The 21,409-nt window shown below is 50.1% G+C and overlaps 3 protein-coding genes across 3 annotated transcripts; all 3 read right to left on the reverse strand.

Moving 5' to 3' along the window:
* Positions 1–971: 971 nt before the first annotated feature.
* LOC120372208 (receptor-transporting protein 1-like) lies at positions 972–6,603 on the reverse strand. Its single transcript, XM_039489118.1, has 2 exons — positions 6,397–6,603; positions 972–2,958 (listed from the first exon to the last, which is right to left on the reverse strand). Exons 1-2 carry the CDS (start codon positions 6,555–6,557, stop codon positions 2,421–2,423), a joined length of 699 nt encoding a protein of 232 aa, XP_039345052.1. The 5' UTR covers positions 6,558–6,603; the 3' UTR covers positions 972–2,420.
* Positions 6,604–11,012: 4,409 nt separating this feature from the next.
* On the reverse strand, positions 11,013–12,971 carry LOC120371507 (receptor-transporting protein 3-like). Its single transcript, XM_039487287.1, has 2 exons — positions 12,784–12,971; positions 11,013–11,514 (listed from the first exon to the last, which is right to left on the reverse strand). Exons 1-2 carry the CDS (start codon positions 12,969–12,971, stop codon positions 11,013–11,015), a joined length of 690 nt encoding a protein of 229 aa, XP_039343221.1.
* A 4,583-nt stretch (positions 12,972–17,554) lies between these two features.
* LOC120372619 (receptor-transporting protein 3-like) lies at positions 17,555–21,309 on the reverse strand. Its single transcript, XM_039489871.1, has 2 exons — positions 21,164–21,309; positions 17,555–18,466 (listed from the first exon to the last, which is right to left on the reverse strand). The coding sequence occupies exons 1-2, from the start codon at positions 21,307–21,309 to the stop codon at positions 17,884–17,886; spliced, it is 729 nt and encodes a 242-aa protein (XP_039345805.1). The 3' UTR covers positions 17,555–17,883.
* Positions 21,310–21,409: the final 100 nt, after the last annotated feature.

Consider the following 21,409-nt stretch of genomic DNA (forward strand, 5'->3'; position numbering starts at 1 on the left):
AGATGAGAGAAGGAACATTCATTGCCTTGCACTTCAACAGCACAGACCCTGACGGAGATTTAACCCAACCAGGCTTCTCTAGGCTACTTCTGTCCCTGAGTCAATCATTGTAGCCAAAAGGCAATAGATGGTTAAAAGTGTTGTCTGGGAGGAATCAAATCTCAGGCTAAGGGTGCAGGGTGCCATCTGCAGGCACCGGCTCAGTGCAACACTTCGGTTGATGCCTCTCTCCTCTGGGTCCAGGACAGAGATTCCCTTTCATATCCAGCCTAATGGGGGGTGGGAATGGGGGCTTGCCGGGGAGGGGGAAGGAAACTCACCAGAAGAGCATGTTGTGGGAGCATTGCACAGTTGCACTAAGCAAGGCCACGCAGCAGCATCTCTGATTGCCTGTAGCAGGGATGCCAGGGAATGGTTACAAGTGAGGATTATCTGTGCCCACCCGATGTGTGTAACTCAAACACCTCCCTGAGGCGAGTCAGTGCTGCCCCTTGGCCACAAGAGCAAGATGGACAGAGCGGGAGCTTTGAAACATTAAGATTGCAACATCCTGAATTGCAGCAATGCCAGCGCTAAGGTTGCCCGTGCAGCTTTAATTCAGCTCCCCTGTGCCTATGAATTCTGATAAGGTAATTTACATGATCGGGTGCTATATTTTCCCCAGGACCCCTGCTTCTTTCAGTGCACAAGACAGGTGGTTCTCGGGAACGACGCAGGGCTGAGAAGTGAATGAGGCTAGATAGCCCCTGCCTCATTTGGTGCAGAAGTTGGTACTGTAATGGGTGAACCTATGCCATGCCCCCCCTTCCCTCCCCAGCCAAGGGAGAGGAACCACTGAATCCAGGCTACAAAAGAATCCTTAGAACTGCGGGTAAATTGTCTAGTCAGTTGCTTCAGCCGCCTTTGGTTCATTATGAAATAGACTTGAAACTAAATAATCAATGTCACTCAGGTTTATTAATATGGTTTCAGGCAAAGGGGGCAAGAATAGCTCAGTGGTTTGAGCATTGGCCTACTAAACTTAGGGTTATGAGTTCAATCCTCGAGGGGGCCAGTGAGGGATCTTTTACCAGCATAAAATGTAAGTATGCTAGTCAGACTAAGTATATTAGTCAACAGGAACAACCCATTTTGAGGGCAAACCAAAGAGTTGCTTCACTGTTAACCACAACATTACACATGTGGCTTTGTAACTACCCAACCTGCATTAGGGCATTTAAAGAGACAGCAACTAAGCTTCCCCATCACCTTGGCTTTTTCAGTTACCTACTTTTTTTTAAAGAGAGACACAGTTATTGACGGAACAATTCATTTCCTGCACAAGGGGGAAAAAGGGTGACAAACACAAAAGGTAACTGACTACATCGCAGCGAAGCAGTCGGTGTTATGAGTTGCATTAGGGATACATATCATTTTTGTAACAGTTGGATCCACAATTTTGGCATGTTTAGTCTAGCGAAGAGGAGGCTGAGGGAGGATGTGATAACTCTCTTCAACTATGTCAAAGGCAAGAGGACAGTGATCAACTATTCTCCATGTCCACCAAGGGTAGGACAACAAGCAATGGGCTTTGTTTGCAGCAATGGTGATTTAGGCTGGATATCAGGAAAAACGTTAGGGATAGCTAGGCACTGGAACAGGTTACCAAGTCAGGCTGTGGAATCTCCGTCACTGAACGTTTTTGAAAGCAGGGGAGACAAACTTCTATCCGGGATGGTCTAGGTTTATTTTATCCTGCCTTGGCATGGCGGGTGGTGGACTAGATGACCTCTTGAGTTCCCCTCCAGCCTGACATTGCTATGATTCTCTTTTGAATTAGTTCATTTCCTTTGGCCCATCTTTCCTCAAATAGTTCAGTTGCTAAATCCAGTCTCTCTCCTGTTGTTCAGTTTTCAATGTCAAATGCCTTAAAAAGCAGGAAGGTAACAGATAGAATCAACTGCATCAGTCATCACAAATCATGTTCATTATTAATGTAGCTCCTTTCTGGGTTCCTGGATCCAACGTGTTGGTTATTCGGATTTGCCAAATAGTCCAGACAAATAATTTCAGTCTCTGGGGCTGTTCACAAACTGTTCGTTTTAGCCATTCATTACTCCTGGTGTGTGGTTGGTGACCTAAATCATGTGGTATCGTTTCTGCTCCTTGATTAGCCAACTGGAAGTTTTCAAACAGGAGAACAATAACTAGAGAAAAGCGAGGGATGACTGATGTAGTTCTGGTTGGAATTTTCCGACGCAGATTCATTCCCACCAGAATTCATGACGTTTGGGGGGGACTTTCAAAAATGTTCTTGAATCCCTAGCAATTATCTACACACACAGGTAAAATAATTAATACAAGCTCACCAGTAAGAGCAAACCAAACTAGTTGACTGTATTTGCAATTATTCATGACTCGGGGGGGGGGTGTTACCCCCACTATTTGAATAGCTTTAGTATCCAACTGTGCATATAAATTAAAATGAAAATGCAAATAATACAGAAAACACAGCAAAGCTTGAAATCACAGCAAATCGTGTCCTGGGGTAAATCGTGTGATGGTAGCTGAACCGGTGACATTGTGTCTTTGGATGTCCCATGGTACACTGTGTCTTTGGGTCTTCCATAATACATCATGTGCTTGGGCCTCTGATGTATTCCCAACCGACAAGCCTCACAATGGTCACTCCGATGTGGTCCATAGTGCTGTCCTATCACTGTAACCTCAGATAACTGGGCCACATACTCTCCATAGCATTTCTCCCTAATGCTGATGACCAAGTTCTCTAAGACCCTCTGGACACTTTCCTCCTTGAAATTTGGCTCTTCTAACTTACCCTCGGAGCACTCATAACATTCTTGTCTAAAGACTCTCATCTTCACCCAACCTTTTCTCCTGTGCTGGTCCAGGTACATGTGGAACAGAATAACCACTTGAACTGATGACCAGAAATGCTGGCACCATGAGCACTGGAAGCTAAAAAGAGGAAAGAGATATAGCATGCATAGGTGACCAGATGTCCCAATATTATCAGGAACATCCTGCTATTAGAGGCTTTGTCTTATATAGGCAATTATTGCCTCCCCCATCCCCAAAAAAGTGTCTCCATGATTGGCAGCTCCAGCAGCTGCCTGTAGGTGTGGTCGAGCTGCTTGCCTGCAGACAGGAGAGGCTCCACTCCCGCTCCTGCCTAAGCTCAGTATGGGGTTTGTAGATCCCATGACAGCAACCAACCAGCAGCGCCTGCTGCCAAACTCAAGACTAATTAAAGACATGGGGCCAACCCCAGATCCGGTGTAAGCAGGTGTATTGCTCACCACGCTGTGTCCACCACTGCCTTGCCTTATTTTAATGCATTTCAATGTAATTACAGATTCATAGAGTCTAAGGCCAAAAGGGACCATTGTGATCATCTAGTCTGGCCTCCTGCGTAACACAGGCCAGAGATTGCCCTATAATAATTCCTAGAAAAACATCCAATCTTGATTTTAAAATGGCCACTGATGGAGAATCCACCACAACCCTTGGTAAGTTGTTCCAATGGTTAATTACTCTCACTGTTAAAAATTTATGTCTTATTTCTAGTCTGAATTTCTCTAGCTTCGACTTCTAGCCATTGGGTCCTCTTAGACCTTTCTCTTCTAGATTGAAAGCCCATTATTCAATATTTGTTCCCCAGGTAGATCGTTATAGACTGTCATCAAGTCACCTCTTAACCTTCACTTTGTTAAGCTAAATAGATGGAGCTCTTTCAGTCTACTGCTATAAGGCATGGTTTCTAATCCTTTATTCATTCTCATGGCTCTTCTTTGAACCCTCTCCAATTTATCACCATGCTTCTTGAATTGTGGGCACCAGAACCGGACACAGGATTCCAGCAGCGCTCGCTCCAATGCCAAATACAGAGCCAAATAATCTCTCTGCTCCTACGTGAGATTCTCCTGTTTACGCGTCCCTGGGTTGGATTAGCGCTTTTGGCCTCACATACAGCAGATTATCCACCCCCACCCCCACATCTTTCTACAATGAGGTAAAACCAGAGTAGCACCTTGTATCAGGCACCATCGATGTCAGTCCAGCACCTTCCAGCAGCACTGAATGTACCAGAGGCTTTCACAACAATACATGCCCTTGGGGTGGGATTGCCCTGACTGCCAGCCAACTGGATAGCTATCTATCCATATTCATACTGTATCTACTTGATGGGCGAATCCTCAGCCGGTGTAAGCTGACCTAGCTCCAGGGCACCCAAAGGAACTACTCTGATTTACAACAGCTGAGGATCAGGCTAGTCCCTACCTGTTCTGACACCGCGCTGCGCCCCCGAAGTGGCCAGCAGCAGGTCCAGCTCCTAGGCGGGGGGGCCACGGGGTTCTGTGCACTGCCCCCACCCCGAGCACCAGCTCCGCACTCCCATTGGCCAGGAACTGGCCAATGGGAGTTGGGGGGGCGGTGCCTGCAGGCGAAAGCTGCGTTAAGCCGCTTGCGCACCTCCGCCTAGGGGCCAGACCTGCTGCTGGCCGCTTCTGGGACACAGCATGGTCGCGGTGCCAGGACAGGCAGGAAGCCTCCCTCTGCACCCCAGCTGCGCCGCTGACTGGGAGCCACACGATGTAAGACCATGCCCCAACCCACGCCCCAATCTCCTGCCCCCCACACACAAACCCAGAACCCCTTCCTGCACCCCAAACCCCTCATCCCCAGCCCCACCCCAAAGCCTGCACCCCCAGTCCAGAGCCCTGACCCCCTCCTGTACCCCAACCCCTGCAGAGCCCTCCTGCACCCCAAATCCTCATCCCCAGCCCCACCCCAAGCCTGCACCCCAGCCCAGAGCCCTGACCCTCCTGCACCCCAACCCCTGCCCCAGCCTGAGCCCCCAAACCCAGAGCCCCTCCTGCACCCCTACACCTCATCACCAGACCCTCCCCAAAGCCTGCACCCCCCCAGAGCCCTGACCCCCTCCTGCACCCCAAACCCCTCATCCCCAGCCCCACCCCAAAGCCTGCACCCCAGCCCAGAGCCCTGACCCCTCCTGCACCCCAACCCCTGCCCCAGCCATGAGCCCCAAACCCAGAGCCTCATCCCCAGCCCCACCCCAAAGCCTGCACCCCAGCCCAGAGCCTGATCCTCCTGCCAGAGCTCCTCCTGCACCCCAAACCCCACATCCCCGGCCCCACCCTGCAGCCCTCACTGCTACATTCCAACCTTCTGCCCCAGCCCTGAGCCCTTCCCACACCCCAAACCCCTCATCCCCAGCTCCACTGGGTCGCAGGCATCAACAATTTTCTTCAACTGGGTCACCAGAAAAAAAGTTTGAAAACCCCTGGCTCTTGTCACCATAGTATCTGGACACCTCACAATCTTTAAAGCATTTATGCCCACAACACCCCTGTGAGGCAGGGCAGTGCTCTCACCCCCATTTTACAGATGGGAAACTGAGGCACAGAGAGGCTGAGACCCAGATCCTCAGACCTACTTAGCCAGGTGGGGGCTTGAACCCAGATCCCCCAAACCTTATGATAATGCCGTAACTACTGAAGCATCAGAAAGAGCAGCACCTCACTAGCCTCTGGGAACAGTCCTTAATTTGTGCTAGGGCTTGCTGCACTTCTAAGCTCAGCAATTCATAGCCCCTGCACCTCTGGGCTCCCAGCCACACTCTCCAGCCACCCAGCTCTGAAGGCAGCACCGTCACCTGCAGCAGCATAGGCCAGATCATACCATCCTTATTCTGCGCTGCTGCTGGCAGCGGCGCTGCCTTCAGAGCTGGGGGACTGGCCAGCAGCCGCCGCTCTCCAGCCGCCCAGCCAGTGCTTAATTTGTGCTGGGGCTTGCTGAGGCAGAAGCCCAGCACCTCTTTCATTACAAATTAAGCACTGGCTCGGGTTGCTGTCCTGGTGCTATCTCCATGTCTAACAACTTTCAAATAGCATAAGAGAGAGACTATATAAAACCCAAATAAAAAACTAAACTTCTAAAACAAGAGGCGTAGCAGCAGCTTTTGCAGAAGCAGAGGGAGGGAGGGGCGTGTAGTGGCTGGAACAGAAAATGCCTCTAAAAAAAGGTTTCAGAGTAGCAGTCGTGTTAGTCTGTATCCGCAAAAAGAACAGGAGTACTTGTGGCACCTTAGAGACTAACAAATTTATTTGAGCATTTGTTAGTCTCTAAGGTGCTACAAGTACTCCTGTTCTTTTTTCTAAAAACAGGAAACATTTTTGAAAGTGGGGGATGCATTTAAAGGCATAATTAATTCCAAGGCATAATTAAAGCAATTGCATATATGCTACTACACCCACACACACACACACTGCATCCCTCACTAAAAATAGATCATTTGTCGATGACTAAGGAGGTGGTAATATATGTGAAGTCCTAAAGGAATCCCCAGCTGCCCGATCAGCTGCTGCTTCTCACCTGGCAAATGCATGTTCTTGCAGTGATTGTTTCCAACCAGGTCCCAAGTCATTGTAATCAAGGTTCTGGTGCATCTTTAGGTCCCAGTGATCTTGTGGCTTCACCTCCTCTATCTTCTCATAAAACATTTCTCTCCAAGAATCCATGTTCAGCTTCTTCATCCCTCCTGATGTTCGTGAGGACACTCCAAAGTGTGCTGAGTTACAAATGGAGTTTCGATTGTTTACTTCCCACTTCTATCTCATCACCTGCTGAGCGGCAGGGTGGGGATTTGAGTTCCTTCGCTGCTAGAGATACCGGATAACTTCTGTGTGTGTGAGAAATGAAACTGAAAGGAGTTTTGGTTCCAAAGCCAGTCTGGTTCTCCAGTTTCTGCCTGGGGTATATAAGGACTGTATTTCCAAGATGGGTGAATGCCTCCAAACGACGTGTGTGAATAGTCACTCAAATAAATAGCTGGTCTGGCTTTGTTTTCCCCATTGGCATTCAGATTCAGCAGAGCCGCGGCCATGTGAACACTGAGGCAGGCAGAGAAGAAAACAGGACAACTTCATCCCAGGGCCTAGGTTTTTCCCATGTCATTGTGTCAGCATGCAAATGTCATGACATCTGGAGAAAAGATGGGCTCCTTCATTGCCCATGGCTGCTACACTAGTGTGACATGGGACAGACCCATGGAAGCAAGACCAGTCAGCCAGTCCCTGGTCAAGAACTTCTCCAGGAAAGTCTTTCTCCAGCACTCAGCCCTGCAGGACTGGGCCATTCTGTCACTTAGTCCTCCGGTTCTGAACTGCTGCTACTACTTTGTTCTGTGGTTGCTCTTCAGCATCTCCTTTGGTGATTCCTCCTCCTCCTCCTCCCTCAATGGAGTTACCTCCACTTACATCAGCTCTGCATCCCAACACCCATGTGTTGTATAGACCCCAGAGCACTAACTGGGCTGGTATCTCTTACTCCATCAAACTAAGACACTCCTCGCTAAAACTGGAAGGCATCGTGATCCCACCAACAGCCATCGTGGTAGCTATTTCAAGAACTTACTCCTGGTCAAATTTAATCAGGCAGTTAATTCATTAAGAATACAGCCCTATGGGCAGATATTGGGAATGATGTTTTCATGTGCTGGTGGGACATGATGAGACAGATACATGCTGTACACAATGGGGATCCTTCACTTGTTCTCCAGCGAGTAGCTTAGTGGTTAATAGACCTCAGCGTGCTGTTAGGCCAATAGCTTTAGTTCCAGACTTTAGCCATTACGGTGTAGATGTGACATGGATTTGTGGAGTCCCCACACCCCAGATCAGCAGCAGTGCTGTGAAGGCCAATCCTGCCACCGAGCCGTGATTGGCTAAAGGACGGGCAAGCAGGAGAAGCATCTCCCCACACCACCAGCCTTGGCTGGCTAGAGACCTGCCAGGACATCCTTCCCCTACATCCCGCTGCCAGCTCTCCTCTGACTGGAGGGTGAGTGTGACAGTCGTCTGCCGCAGTGGGTTTGCCATTCCAGGCTGCAGGAGAGGGCCTGTGCTGGCTGGACAAAGCCAGCCCAACCGGAGCCTGAGCTGGGAGGGACGGTGGGGCAAGCCCAGGGCGCAGCCTGAGCATGTCGCCCCGTCACCCTGCACTGCACCCTAGCCCGGGACTGAGGCGCTGAGGCTGGAGGGATTGTGAAGACTTTGAGTGTTGGATGGACGCAGAGCTTCCTCTCAGGCATCTGGGATTTCTGTTACTCTCCCACTGAGTGGCTACTGTTTGCAATGACCCTGGGGTGCTGCCCCTGCTACTAAAGGTACTAGGATAGATCTGTGCACCTGGGTGAACTCCTGCCTCCCCAAAGGGTGTAGGGTTCACACAACACCCCAGCAGAGAGGGAAGCTCCCCTGCCTCCCCTGATATTTCAATTTAAATGTGATGCTGTCATAGGTTTATTCCCCACTTTGAACTTTAGCGTCCAAAAGATGGGGCCCTGCATGGACCCTTCTAAACTTAAATCCTAGTTTAGATCTGATAGTGCTGCCACCAACCAAAAATATAGTGTTTTGGTTCACTTTCTGTTCCCCCAAAACTTTCCCTGGGGAACACAGATCCAAACTCCTTGGATCTTAACACAAGGAGAAATTAACCATTTCCCCCTCCTTTCCCCCCCCCCCCGACTTTCCCCTCCCTGGGTTGCCTGGAGAGGCTCCACACTGATTCAAACTCCTTGAATCTAAAACAAAGAGGGATTCACCTTCCCCCTCCTCTTTTCCCCCCACCTATTCCTGGTGAGTCAGACTAATCCCCTGAGGTCTCAGACAAGGGGAAAAAATCACTCAGGTTCTTAAAAAGAAAAGCTTTTAATTAAAGAAAGAAAAGTAAAAACGATCTCTGTAAAATCAGGATGGAAATGCTTACAGGGTATACAGCTTATAAAAACTAAAGGGACTCCCCCCCTCTCCTAGCCTAAGCACAGTAACAGCAAACAAAAATAAAATATTTCTCCAGCAAACACACATTTGCAAATACAGAAATCAATCAAAAGACTAATCCGCCTTTTCTAATACTCACTATATTGAATAGAAGAGAATATTTCAGGAAGCTTGGAGAGCCTGGATGTACGTCTGGCCTCTCTTAATCCCAAGAGAGAGCACCCCCCAAAACAAAGAACACAAAACAAAAACTTCCCTCCACCGAGATTTGAAAGTATTTTGTCCCCTTATTGGTCCTCTGGTCAGGTGTCAGCCAGGTCTACTGAGCTTGTTAACCCTTTACAGGTAAAAGAGACATTAACCCTTAACTATCTGTTTATGACAGATGCTTTATTGAACTGATACAATATGGACAAAATACCAAAGCCAAGTCTTGGTCTAGTAACGTGAAAAATACAGGGAGCAGGAAAAGGAACTGCTCTATCCAGTACAGGTCCTTATACAGTATTGCAGAGGCACTAAAATTCAGCAGGGGCCATGTATCTATTGGGTGGTTACCCCGCTCCTGCCCTGAAGGGCTTAAAACATCCCTGGGGGAAGGTTGTGGCTGGGAGCTGCTAAGCTGGGCTGATTGGGAAGTGGCTGCAGCTGGGCCACCCCCAATCCAGCCACAGCTGGTCCTTATGAAAGGCTGTGAGCGAGAGGCCCAGCAGAACTCTCCCTCTGCATTCAGAGAGAGAAGGGCCTGGCTGCAGGGGGCTGGAGACAGGGTACCTGAGTGGAGCAGGGCTGGGGACAGGCTGAGGAGCTGGGGAGCTCCAGCCTGGAAAGCCCCAGGCTGTGGCCTAGCAGAAGGCCAAGAGGTACTGGGGGTTGCGGAGGGCAGCCCAGGGGTAGGCCAAGGCAGCAGGTCTGAACCCTCCTTGCCAGTGATAAGTGGCTGATACCGCAGTCTGCCCCAGGGCACAGGGTTAGTTGGTGACTGGCAGTAGCCTGATACTGAGGTGAGGTGGGAATAGTGGGTGGGGGTTCCCTAGGGAGGGGAGACCCTGAGACTGAGGGGTTACTGCCAGGGGGCAGCACACCAGGTCCAGGGAGGGACATGGGGGCCAGAGGACAGGTGGATCACCAGCCTGCAGGGGGCGCTCCAGAGCTGGAATGAGCTAATTCCCAGAAGTCACCAGCAGGAGGCGCCGCAGGGGTGAGGCCGCACGTCTACAGACCGTTTTTCAACAGGGACACAGACAGAGTTGCCTTTTCCTTGTTACATATAAACCAAGCCAAGAAACTCCTTCATCTTCAGACTGCTGCTCTGCCCAGGATTCTGGTTGAGACAGAAAAGCACAGTGCAAAGCAGGATGTGACCAATGATTGACGAGCAACCCCTGGTTTCCTGCCATGCAAACACCCAGGTATACAATGCCCAAGAGGGCTGTAATTAAGGACCTGAACTCGCTGTCCTGTGAACATGGTCCCTGCTTCTGGCCTGCCCCAGTGCCAAGCTCCTCCACTGGGGACTCTACTCAAATCAGCCCCACTCCCATGGAAGGGGACAAGTTATCCGGGGATAGATTAACTCCTCGGGCCAGATCCTCAGCTGGTGAAATCAGCATAGCTTCACTGCAGCCAATGGAGCTATGTGGCTCTGGCTCCTGGCGTTTACCCCTCCCGCCACCCCAGAAGGGACGCAGGAGTGGCCCTCCAGTTGTGCAGATGATCCAGGATGCATCTTGCACACAAGAGCAGCTACTCTCAAGTCCAGCCTCCCCTGGGGCAGCAAAGCCCCCTCTGGGGTCCTATCCTTACCCTCTCAGGGGGGTACAAGGCATAGAGATGGAGCATGAGGATTTGACAGGGGCACAGGGCCTAATCTAATACCCACTGGAGTCAGTGGGAGTCTTTCTATTCATTCCACTGGGCGCTGGATCAGACCCAAGGGGGGGGCACAGGTGCCAACAAGAAGGGGCACAATGTGCCCTCTTGCTTTTGAGAAGGCCTGTTTTTTTTTACAGCCCCTGTTTATTACCCTGGTGCATTACGAATGGGCATGATCAGTTTCTCTAAAGCATTTCATGGTAACATTAAGCATATGGTGATTTCCCAGCAAACGGCTCAGGCCAGTTTTTTTGTTCTCCATGAAAAAGGGAAGGTGCATTAGCATCCCATGTGGATAATATTAGGGAACCATTCTGAGCGCTGAATTTCCTACTTCCCACTAAAAAGCACAGCAAAGATGAGCAAAGCAACCACAACTGGTAAAACATAACACACGAGCTTCCAGTCGCTCTCTGTGTCTGCTCCCCGCCAAGCCAGCTGGCCAGACTGAGAAGCTGCAGCCAGAGAAGCAGGGATAACGAATCCATAGGTAGACAGATAACAGATCCCCAGAGCACACGCCTCACAACGGGTCGTGTCATGTGGCCCTTCCACATCTTCTTCGACTATGGGGTCAGCTAAATCACGGTTTGCAATGGACTCTCGGTAGCATTTTGCACGGATTTTCAGCACCAAGTTGTCCAGGATCCTCTCAATGTTCTCCTGGCTGAACGTGGGCATCTCAAACTTCGCTCCATGGCACCTCTTACACTTCTGCCCACAGACCCTCATCTTTACCTGCCCCTGGCGCTGACTCCGGTCCAGGTGCATGTGGAAGAGAATGAGCACTTGAGCCGATGGCCAGCGACGGGTGCAGCATGAGCACTGAAACCTACGAGGGGGAAGGAAGGGACATTTAACCCGGCGCCCACGCCAGCCCCCAAACTCAATGCTGAGAGACTCATCCACTGACATTGGGCTTGATCCTGCAAGGCGCTGAGCACCCCCAAACCCTGTTGCTGTCCACGCAAGCACCTCCCAGCAGTGCTCAGCACTCTGCAGGATCAGGTGCCCATATGGCATAGCCCTAATAGCATTAACTTACATTCACCTGCCACCCTGAAGGATCATGCAGCAAAGTGTTGTCTTGTCTTATACGTAGACGGTAAACTCTTTGGGGCAAGGGCTGTCTTCGTTCTGTGTTTGTACAGCACCTAGCACAATGAGGTCCTGAGTGGGTCTCCTAGGTACTCTGGTAATACAAATATGTAGTGATAATAATATATTATTAGAGGGATAATCTCTGTGAATAATTCTTGGCCTACTGTCCCTTAGTGAGTATTTGACATTCGAAATGTGATCAGTGTTGACATGCCATGTATATCACGAGCCGTCTCTGTTCCCGGATTGGATGAGCATAGCTCTTAGCTGACGGTATCTGGAGTGAAGACGTGGTCAGTTATGAAATTGAAAGATGCATATATCTTGCAATAGTAAATTCACTGCTTCCGCCAGCTTTCTGCTTGTTTGCTAAGCTACTGATGGAAATTCAAGGGAATTTGTTTAAATGTGCTATCTTGCTCTAACTATGACATCATTTCCACTCCTGGGAGGCGGGAGTCACAATTTCCTGCTCTACAGACTTTTACAGTGGTGGAAAATGCTAATTAACAGGAGGCAAATATTTAGTGCCATCACGGTGACTCATCAGCACTAATGCCTAGATCTCCTTTACACGTGTGTGCAGCAAACACAAGGACTAGCCCAACCGATCATTCAATCGCAGCTATTCCCAAATGTCTCACCTGCCCTCCCTGCTTCCTTCCCCACTAACACTAGTACCATGGCTCTGTGCCCCGGGAGAAAATCACCTTGGAGCATGGGCGGCTGGTATCATAGGCCAGGGGAGGCCAGGCTGTGGCTTCCCCCACGCTCCACCCCAAGGCCCCGTCCTTGCTCCCGCTCTGCCCCAAAGCCGGCAGGGGCTCAGCTTGGGCTGGTGGCCAGGGCTCCTCTGGCCACTGGGGGAGGAGGGGGCTCAGGGCTCTGGCAGGCAAGGGAGGTGGAAGGGACGGGAGGCTAGCCTCCCCAAAGGCGGGGTTCACGCGCCACCCATGCCTTCGCGCATCATTCACTGCCCGGTTTGTCTGCTCCCCCTCACCTGGCAAATGCTTTTCTTTGCTGGTAGAGGTGCCATGGGCGTTCTGGGTTTCGAGGACTGAGGTTATCCTCCACGGTGAGAGACCAGGTGTCATTTGGCTTCTCCCATTCCATCTTCTGATGAAACCTCCGCTGCCAGGTTTTCATGTTCTCACCTTCCCCTTTACAACCTCTCTTGAGCAGCAGCATTTATTGTCTGAACCAGGAATGTGACTTATTTAAGGGGCGGGAGGGGCTCCTGGGTCCCCTCCCTCCCTGAGGAACAGCCTCGGGCAGGTGGGCTCCTTTGCCTGGTTGCTACGGACTCAGGACCCTGGGTGTGGAACCAAGCTCAGGGCTTGTGAGAAACGAAACTGAAAGGGGAGCTAACGTGCTGCTTCTGTGCAGGACTGCCCTGCCCACAGGGATCAACTCCACGGGATTCACCCTGGGCCAGTGGTGAGCTGGAGCCGGTTCCCACAGGTTCTCAAGAACCGGTTGCTAAAATTAGACCTCCGTGGAGAACCGGTTGTTAAAGGGCCAGGGGGTGGGCAAAGAACTCTGGTCCGCGGGCCGGACCATCCTGTTGCTCCTAGGATTCCCAGCTGGGGAGGCTGAGGCTCCCCCGGCCCTTCCCCCGCTTCCCCCCAGCTGCAGCGGGGCCAGCCGCCAGCACCCGCTGGGCAGCTCAGCTGAGCTCGGGAGTCGTCCTGCTGCCGCTTTTTGAATGGCCCAGCAAGGTGGGGGAGGGTGGGCTGCTGCAAGCTCCAGGGCTGGCCAGAGGGGAAGGGGCAAGTGGGGCAATTGGCCCAGGCCCTGCAGGGGCCTCCGGCCCCACGACGATCTCTCCCTGGCCCCTCCCCCGCTTCCCCCCCTTAAATCAGAACTTTTTATAGGGAACCGGTTGTTAAGATTTTGGCAGCTCATCACTGCCCTGGGCCACATTCGGCCCGGGGACCACACATCCCTGCTGGAACTCCGCAGCTTTCTCGTCCCCTCGTGCACACACAGCCACCCCACGTGGACAGGGCTCCGCCTCGGCAGCAGACCCCCGCTGTATCCCAGCAGACTTTGCAGCACGGACTCCCTCCTGTAGGCATCTACCTCCCTTTCCATAGGGTGGTGCTGCCACTTTGCTGCCACCGGGTGGGGGGCGCTGCTTCAGGGAGAAAGGGGAGGGACTTGCAGCCAGGGCAAACAGTCTCTGGATCAACGTTTTTGCCCTCTGCATCATTCAGCCATCCTCAGGAAACAGGCCTCAGCCCTCTCCTCGCCCTGCAAAAGGCTGCAAAGCCCTCCTGGGAAGAGCCGTGTAAAAACCGACCCACAAGAAGCCATTTGCAGGGCACAAGATGTTTTATTGGTCCTACAAACCCCAGGAACAATGTATTCTCGAGTGCCGTCTAGCAGCACCTTCTCTAATACCTAGTTACAGATCTACGCACACACCCGGTTACCTCCTTTAATGCCAATCTGCTTGCAGGTGTTGATGGACAGGTCTGGGTTCTTCTGGATCCCGCCACCCACTCAGCAGGGTGCCTCTTCTTTAATTTTCCCTATGAAGATACCTCCTCGCTCCTTCCTGGCAGGGTCACCAGGGCAGCTTGGGAGGAAAATTCTAACCACAGGGTAACCCCCACTTACTTGCCAGATAGTTGGGGACCCCCAAGAAATAACATAAACACATACAATATCTTCAGCACAGTAATTATATTAAACAGGAGACAAATACAACATAGCAGAGTAAAACACTATTCTTAGGGTCACCGGTGCCCACACTGATAATACCTGTGACTTTCCCCAGTCAAGTTACCTGATGTAGCAAATGTAAGATCAGTGTCCCATTGGTACACATACTTTGTTGGGACCCTTGATGACCGATGACCACGAGACCTTCTCTGCAGTGGTTTAGCAGTGACTGGGTTCAGTACAGCCCAAAGGACTCACAAATGGGAGAAGGTGGTAAATCCCTCCACAGGTGTAATATGCAGCAGGTTATAAAATCCCCAAACCCTCACTCCCTGGCTTGAGGACACAGTTCAGGGAGTAGGGGGTCCCCAAAACAATTTCCCTAAATGACTAACTAAAAGCTGGTGCACTCACAAACTCCATGAATGATCCTCAGGTTCAGAGCTGACTCTGGACTCCTCGGTCACTGCAGAGGGGCTGATCTCTGCAGGCAGGAGTCAGGCTGTTTCGGTCCCAGGATTTCCCCTCACCACAAAGGGGTGCAGGGCTCAAGGTGCAGGTGTGACTGTGCTGCCCATAGGAGCCAGCTGAGGTCACTCAATTAGAGTGAACTGCAAACAAAACGAGGCAGACAAACCCCAGAAGCGGGTGGTTATTCCAATACTTAGATTTACCAAGCCAGCCAAAACAACTTCTATATTACCATACAGGTTACTCAGAAGTCCAAACAACGCAGTTCCTTTAAAGTACCCAGCCTCAGGCCTCCATCCACATACACACGTCAGATATGATGACGATTACTGAAAATCTTATCTCATCATACAAAAGAAAAGGTTCTTCCAATCCCAAAGGATCAGCCACATACCCAGGTCCAATTATAACTTAGATCTTACCCAAAATACACGCTACAGCCAATGCTTATTAACTCAGCTAAAATTTATTAAAAAAGAAAAGAGAGAGAGTGTTGGTTAAAAGATCACTATACAGACAGACTTGAATTCAATTCTTGAGGTTCAGATACATAGCAGAGGTGAGCTTGTAGTTGCCAAAAGTCCTTTTAGAAATAGTCCATAGGTTATAGTCCAATGTCCATATTCAGGGTGGCTCCAGTCAATGACTGGGGATCTCAATCCTTGTGGCTTAAGGTTTCCCCCTCTTGAAACCCAAAGCAGATCTGAGATGAAGTAGGATCGTGTCCCAGGGTTCTTATACATTTCCAGCAGCCTTTTGGCCTGAGAAAACAATAGGCTTAACTCCTTCTTCCAAACATCCTGGCAATTAACACAGGGTAACATCCATTAAACAGTTCAGGTACAGGTTACCACAACCTTCAAAGAGACACATAGACAATAATACTATTTCACTCAAGTATCTTCCTAAATGTTAATATTCCTTTTTTGATCTTTGAATCAAAGCCATAGTAATAGAGGAGACTTGTTTGCTTACATCACAAGACCTGAGCAAACAGCTCCCCTTCTATCCCTAACAATGCCGGCTGCATTTCAAAGCTCTAGTCATTTACAGATCTTCCTAACCAGTTCTTAAGGTTCACCCATGGGTCAGGTCAGTCTGAGTTAATTAACTCTTTCTGACCCTGTCACCTTCCAATGAAATATTATATTACACTCCTAACGTCACAGCAGGTTACACAACTACACTAAAATCCAAACTGTGGTCTCCTAGCCTAGCGTCCAGACACACACACAGCAGGGAGCAGCCCGGGACTAGCAGCCAGAGCAGAGCTGAGCATGCGGGGACTGGTCTCACCTAGGGAGCTGGAGGGCGAACCCAGCCTGGCTGGGGAATTTTCCCAGCAAAGTTCAACAAACTGGGAATTATCAGTGGAGAGGGAAAAGCCCAGCTGAGGGATCTTGCTTTCAGGTCCCTAGAGGCCAGTTCTCAGGGGGAACCCTGCATGCAGGCCTGGGACTCACCAGCTCCCCACACAGCCAATCCTGCCCGGTTGCACTTGTAACACCACCCTTTAAAGAAAAGGACACAGAGGAGAACTTGCCAGGGGTTTGCAGCAGACTTTTCGAGCATTTTGTCACAGCTAGGGTGACCGGATGTCTCAATTTTATAGGGACAGTCCCGATTTTTGGGTCTTTTTCTTATATAGGCTCCTATTACCTCCCACCCCTGCACCGATTTTTCACACTTGCTATCTGGTCACCCTAGCGACAGCAGGCCCGTGGGACGGAGAGGTTTCCAGGATGTTTCATGGGAACGCATCAAACCCTGGTTGAATGTAAAGGGCTCAAGGCCTGCCCAATCAGCCTGACAGACAAAGGGCCCGAGGTTATGAAACAGCCTCCGAATTGCGGGTGGGAAACATTGTCTACAGGCACTAAAATTACAGGCATCACGGAGGGTATCGAGACTCCTCCTGACTCAATTGCAGCTACATAGATATTTAAACAGGAGGCTGTCTGTCCTCAGGCAGCTTAGAAAATCATGCCCAAGATCTCTGTCTGGGGCACGGGTTCCACCGACTCAAGAATCAATGAAGCCCTAAACACTCCTTTGAACTCCCTAGGATCAGGTGAGCGAATTCAAAGGTCTTTTGCCTGACGTACATTTTCTGTTCTATTGCTCGGCTTATCCAGGGCTGGATCCTGGGAAAGATTATATATGCAACAATTAAATGGTAGTTCTACTCTGAAAACTGACCACACAAAAAGGGCACTTAAGGGTCCATAGCTACCATCCCTCAATGGCTCCTAGATGAAATCTGCTCAGCTGGCCAATAAAAAGACATTTTTTCTAGCTCTGAGCCCTGTGCACGCATTCAACCCTACATATACAGGTACATGATCTATTATTACTAGGCTTGGCAGAATTTGATTACTTCTATAATTTTAACAGAAAATATCCATGGTTATTTTAAAGCATTTTTTAAAATTTTAATCTCTGTAAATTTTCACAGCTGCAAAAAAAAAGGGGGGGGGGTTAGGCTTTTTTCCCCCAAATGTTTATTGATTTAAATGTTCATAGTTATGGGAAATTAGGAGGCAGTCAGGCAGTTGGGGGGGAGGGTCAGACAATAATTACTTCATGACAGACAATGTTGCGATTCAAAAAAATTAAAGCTTTATAACCGTTAAAGCACAAACTGTCAACATCACCTGTCAGAATATACCAAGTAAATATCCTGAAATCCAGTGCTAAGGAGGCCCCAAGCAGCATTTTTTTTACTTTGCCTATCGGTAAATTTCAATCACTGATGTTGCTTTATATGTGTGTGGTGAACACTGACATTTACTGACATTTACAGATAAAAGTTTAATCTTTCCAAGCCCAGTTATTACTCAAGTTATTACAAAAACAACAAGGAGTCCGGTGGCACCTTAATGACTGACAGATTGTGGATACAGACTACTCAGGTTATTACAGTTCAGTTACATTAGGGACAAGTATGAGTGTCGAATTTCCACTACTTGGTTTTGAAATAAAGCAGAACAAAAATGAGCACAGCCAAAAATATGACCAAAAATATGACGGCGGTGCTGTAGCAACAGCAGCGCCGCCAGTCACAGCTGCTCCCCGAGTCACGGCCGCCCCCCGAGTCACGGCCGCCCCCCGTCTCTGCTTCGCTCCATTCCTCCTGGGCAGGAACGATGCGTGGCAATAGAGAAGCAGGCCTAAAGAAGGTGCTGGCTGGTGCTTGGGCTTCATATTTCGTGCAACAGATGCCCAGCCGGCAGGCTTCACAGTGGGAGCTGTCATGTGGCCCCATTGTCTGAGCTTCCACGATGATCTTGCACAGGTCCTGGGGATTGATGGCCTCTCTGTAGCATTTCCCGCGAATCTTCAGCATCAGGTTCTCCAGGACTCTCTCCACGTTCTCCTGGCTGAATTCAGGCAGTTCCAGTTTCGGCACAAGGCATTTCTTGCACTCTTGTCTGAAGATTTTCATCTTCACCTGGCCCTGTCTCTGCTTCCGGTCCAGGTGCATGTGGAAGAGAATGTTCACCTGCGCCGAGTGCCAGGTGTGCCAGCACTGTGAGCACTCAAACCTAACAGGAGAAAGCAGGAGACAAGTAAAACTTAACCCAGATTCAAAGCCCCCAACCGGCTGCAGCTGCTAGCTAATCTGAGAACTCAGCCTCCGTCCCGCAGGATGGGTTCCGGAGCACTGTACACGGGCGGTGGAGATGGAGAGGTGTAGGTAGTTATTACTCTACGGAGCGCCATCTACTAGCACTGAGGATTGTATAGCACTGTTTATTAGTTACTAGGTTCAATACAGTTGTCGTTGCTTTGCCTCGCAAATGGTTTCCAGCACGAGTCCACTCTAAACAGGATGGCTTCTGCTCCTCTATACGATGGCTATTGAGAGCTGGTTTTGGCTACAGATGTTTGACATTCAAATAGTTATGGACTCTAGTGGCCGCCGGACCATCTCTCACGCTTCCCTGATGCCTAGAATTCCTTCCTGATCTGCAGCAGCAGCTATCGGATACTGACCCAACACACGGCTTTCTGTAACATTGACCCAGGTGTGGTGACGAGGGCCAGGAACCAAAGACCAGTCAGTTCCCAGCCCCCCTGCATGCCATGACCTCACTGCATCGAACACCACAGCTCCCCTCAGCCACCTTCACACCCCTCCTCCAAACCTACTGCTTCAAGAAGGCTTCCGAGCTGTAGCCCCTCAGAGGTTTAAAAATAATAATGGTCATGGTCATAAAAATCCCCTTTGGCCCCGTCTGTTGAGAGTTTAAGCTTTCTAGGGGCAGAGATTCGTTGCTCTATGGCTGAGAATGCCTAGCCCAAGGGAGTGCAAGCCGACAGAGGCCTTTGGGTCCTGTCACCATCCAAATAACTGTACATCGCATGTGTTAGCTTCCCAAGCAACCAAACGCTCATACCGTCCTCTCCCTCCTCTCTCCCTTTCCCGGCTCCTCCATCTCCTTCTTAACTGAGATTGTGAACTCTTTGGGGCAGGGAATCTCACTGTCGCTGTACTGGACAGCCCCGCAGTGCTCCATAAGTAACATATAACAATCATCCAAGTGTTCAGGAGAACGAGGTATAGATTTAGCTGCTACTGCATCCATATTTGCTCCCAGAATCCCTTCTGCAAGCCACTCCTAGGCTGCTGCCTGTCCACCGCAACCAGCCCCTGGCTCCAGCTGATCTTTCCATTGTGATATGGATCCGGGCTGACCCTTAGAGTCTTCCTCTCCGTCTCGAGCCAGGACTGGCCCTGCTGCCTGGAAATGCAGGCGAGGAACAAAGGGGCGACCTTAGAGAAGTAAAGGGCCAGCCGCAAACCCAAGCCAGTTTGGGCCTGGTGGCTCCAGAGGCAGCTCCGAGGAGAGCGAGCTCAGCATAATTCAGCAGCAATAAAGCTGCAGGCCTGGAGCCCTGGGGGTGGGGAAATAAACACCGGGGATGAAAATCAGCAGAATGAGTGGGTGGCGGCACTGGGTCAGATTTCGAGATGACACTGACAATGTCTAGAAGAGCCCAGGTGGGTGTAATTCACTGCTTCCCCCAGCCCCGTCCATGTGCATGACCCAGCCCTCCACGGCCACCCCTGCATTGCTTGGCCCCTCACTCACCCACCCCCAATCTACCCCTCGGCCTTCTCATCTCCCTCCTTCCAGGTCAGCCTCTTGGTCTCCCCCCACTCCCTCCTCCTCCCCCTCCCCTTCTGTCACCATCTCCCTCCCTGCTGGTACTTTCCAGCCACTTCTCCCTCCCCGCCCATGGCTTTCTGTGGTCTGTGACAGCTCTAGCATGCTCCAGAGCAATCGATATTATCATCAAAATCCAGCGCCCAGACACTACAGTGATGGTCACACTGCAAATATTCAGGTAACTAGACATTGTTAGAACTGGTCAAAATAATCCTTAAGATTATTTGCAATGATTGAGCCCTATTTTCTGGTCAGTGAATCAGTCATCAACGGAGTCTACATTTGTTCACGGGCTTGCTATTTGTAAGGATTCACCAAATACTGTGGGCTAATGCCCTTCACCTTCTTCTACTGTTGCCAAGCCGGGCTCTCTAACTGGTCACCTGAGCCACATGGTATTGCTTCTGCGCCCTGATTGGATGACGAGCATTCTGAAGCAGAGGCTAACGAACGATGGAGTTCAGGTGTGAATTTTCGGGCGATGAATCAATCGCTGCCGCTACATTTCGTGAAACTCCTGGGTTTCGCACACATTTTGACAAGTGCCCACTAGTTGTGCAGATATTTACGAATATAGAATAATATGATCTTACTCGTCACCGGAAACGGCACTTAGAGTCTGTATTCACAAGAATATTAGTGAATAGAGCTTGCCTGGAAGTTCAAAAATGTCAACAAAAATGGTGCAAAAAATCCACAAAAGTTGTCAGTAAACATCTCTTTGTTAGAGCCGATAAGTGATTCCTCCCTTCCCCACTCCCCATGAAAAATTTTGAGGGGATGTCGAAAAAACAAAACAGTTTCCATTTGGGGTTTAAGGGGGGAAACCCCAAAGTTTTTTTTAAAAACCAGCTGTATTTCATGAAAATTTCCATTCGATCCAAAAAGCCGTTTCCCTTTGACTAATCATTTAGGAGGAAGATTTGCCACCAGCCCGACGCTTTGTGCATTAGTTCTTCCTTTACTATTCAACCAGCCCTTAACAGCCTGTGGTAGTGCTATGCAAGGAAGATGCTGCTGCTCACAAAGCCCTTTGCTAACCCTGTTCTCCTGCTACCTACCCCTCACCTGGCAAACGCATGTTGTTGCAGGAATTGCTTCCATCCAGGGTCCAGGTCGTTGGACAGAAGGTAATAATCCACCTTCAGAGTCCACCTGTCTCCTGGTTTCATCTGCCCAATCTTCTGAGAAAATATTTGCTGCCATATCTCCATAGTCTCAACTCATCTGCCTTTGGAGCTGGTCTCGTTTCTGGACTGTGACCGTGACCTGCTGGAGGGATCCAAACTGAAATTTGAGTCTCCCGGCTTGTGA

The sequence above is a fragment of the Mauremys reevesii genome, linkage group 9 (genome assembly GCF_016161935.1).
Source record: "Mauremys reevesii isolate NIE-2019 linkage group 9, ASM1616193v1, whole genome shotgun sequence".
NCBI classification, from domain to species: Eukaryota; Metazoa; Chordata; order Testudines; family Geoemydidae; genus Mauremys; species Mauremys reevesii.

Bases quoted from the DNA above. Each gene is read 5' to 3' on its own strand.
- LOC120372208 (XM_039489118.1), bottom strand. From the start codon at position 6,557: ATGAAGAAGCTGAACATGGATTCTTGGAGAGAAATGTTTTATGAGAAG. The intron at 2,959-6,396 runs GTGAGAAGCAGC...TCCTCTTTTTAG, and splicing joins CAAGAACATGCATTTGCCAG to CTTCCAGTGCTCATGGTGCC.
- LOC120371507 (XM_039487287.1), bottom strand. From the start codon at position 12,971: ATGCTGCTGCTCAAGAGAGGTTGTAAAGGGGAAGGTGAGAACATGAAA. The intron at 11,515-12,783 runs GTGAGGGGGAGC...TCCCCCTCGTAG, and splicing joins CAAAGAAAAGCATTTGCCAG to GTTTCAGTGCTCATGCTGCA.
- LOC120372619 (XM_039489871.1), bottom strand. From the start codon at position 21,309: ATGGAGATATGGCAGCAAATATTTTCTCAGAAGATTGGGCAGATGAAA. The intron at 18,467-21,163 runs GTGAGGGGTAGG...TTCTCCTGTTAG, and splicing joins CAACAACATGCGTTTGCCAG to GTTTGAGTGCTCACAGTGCT.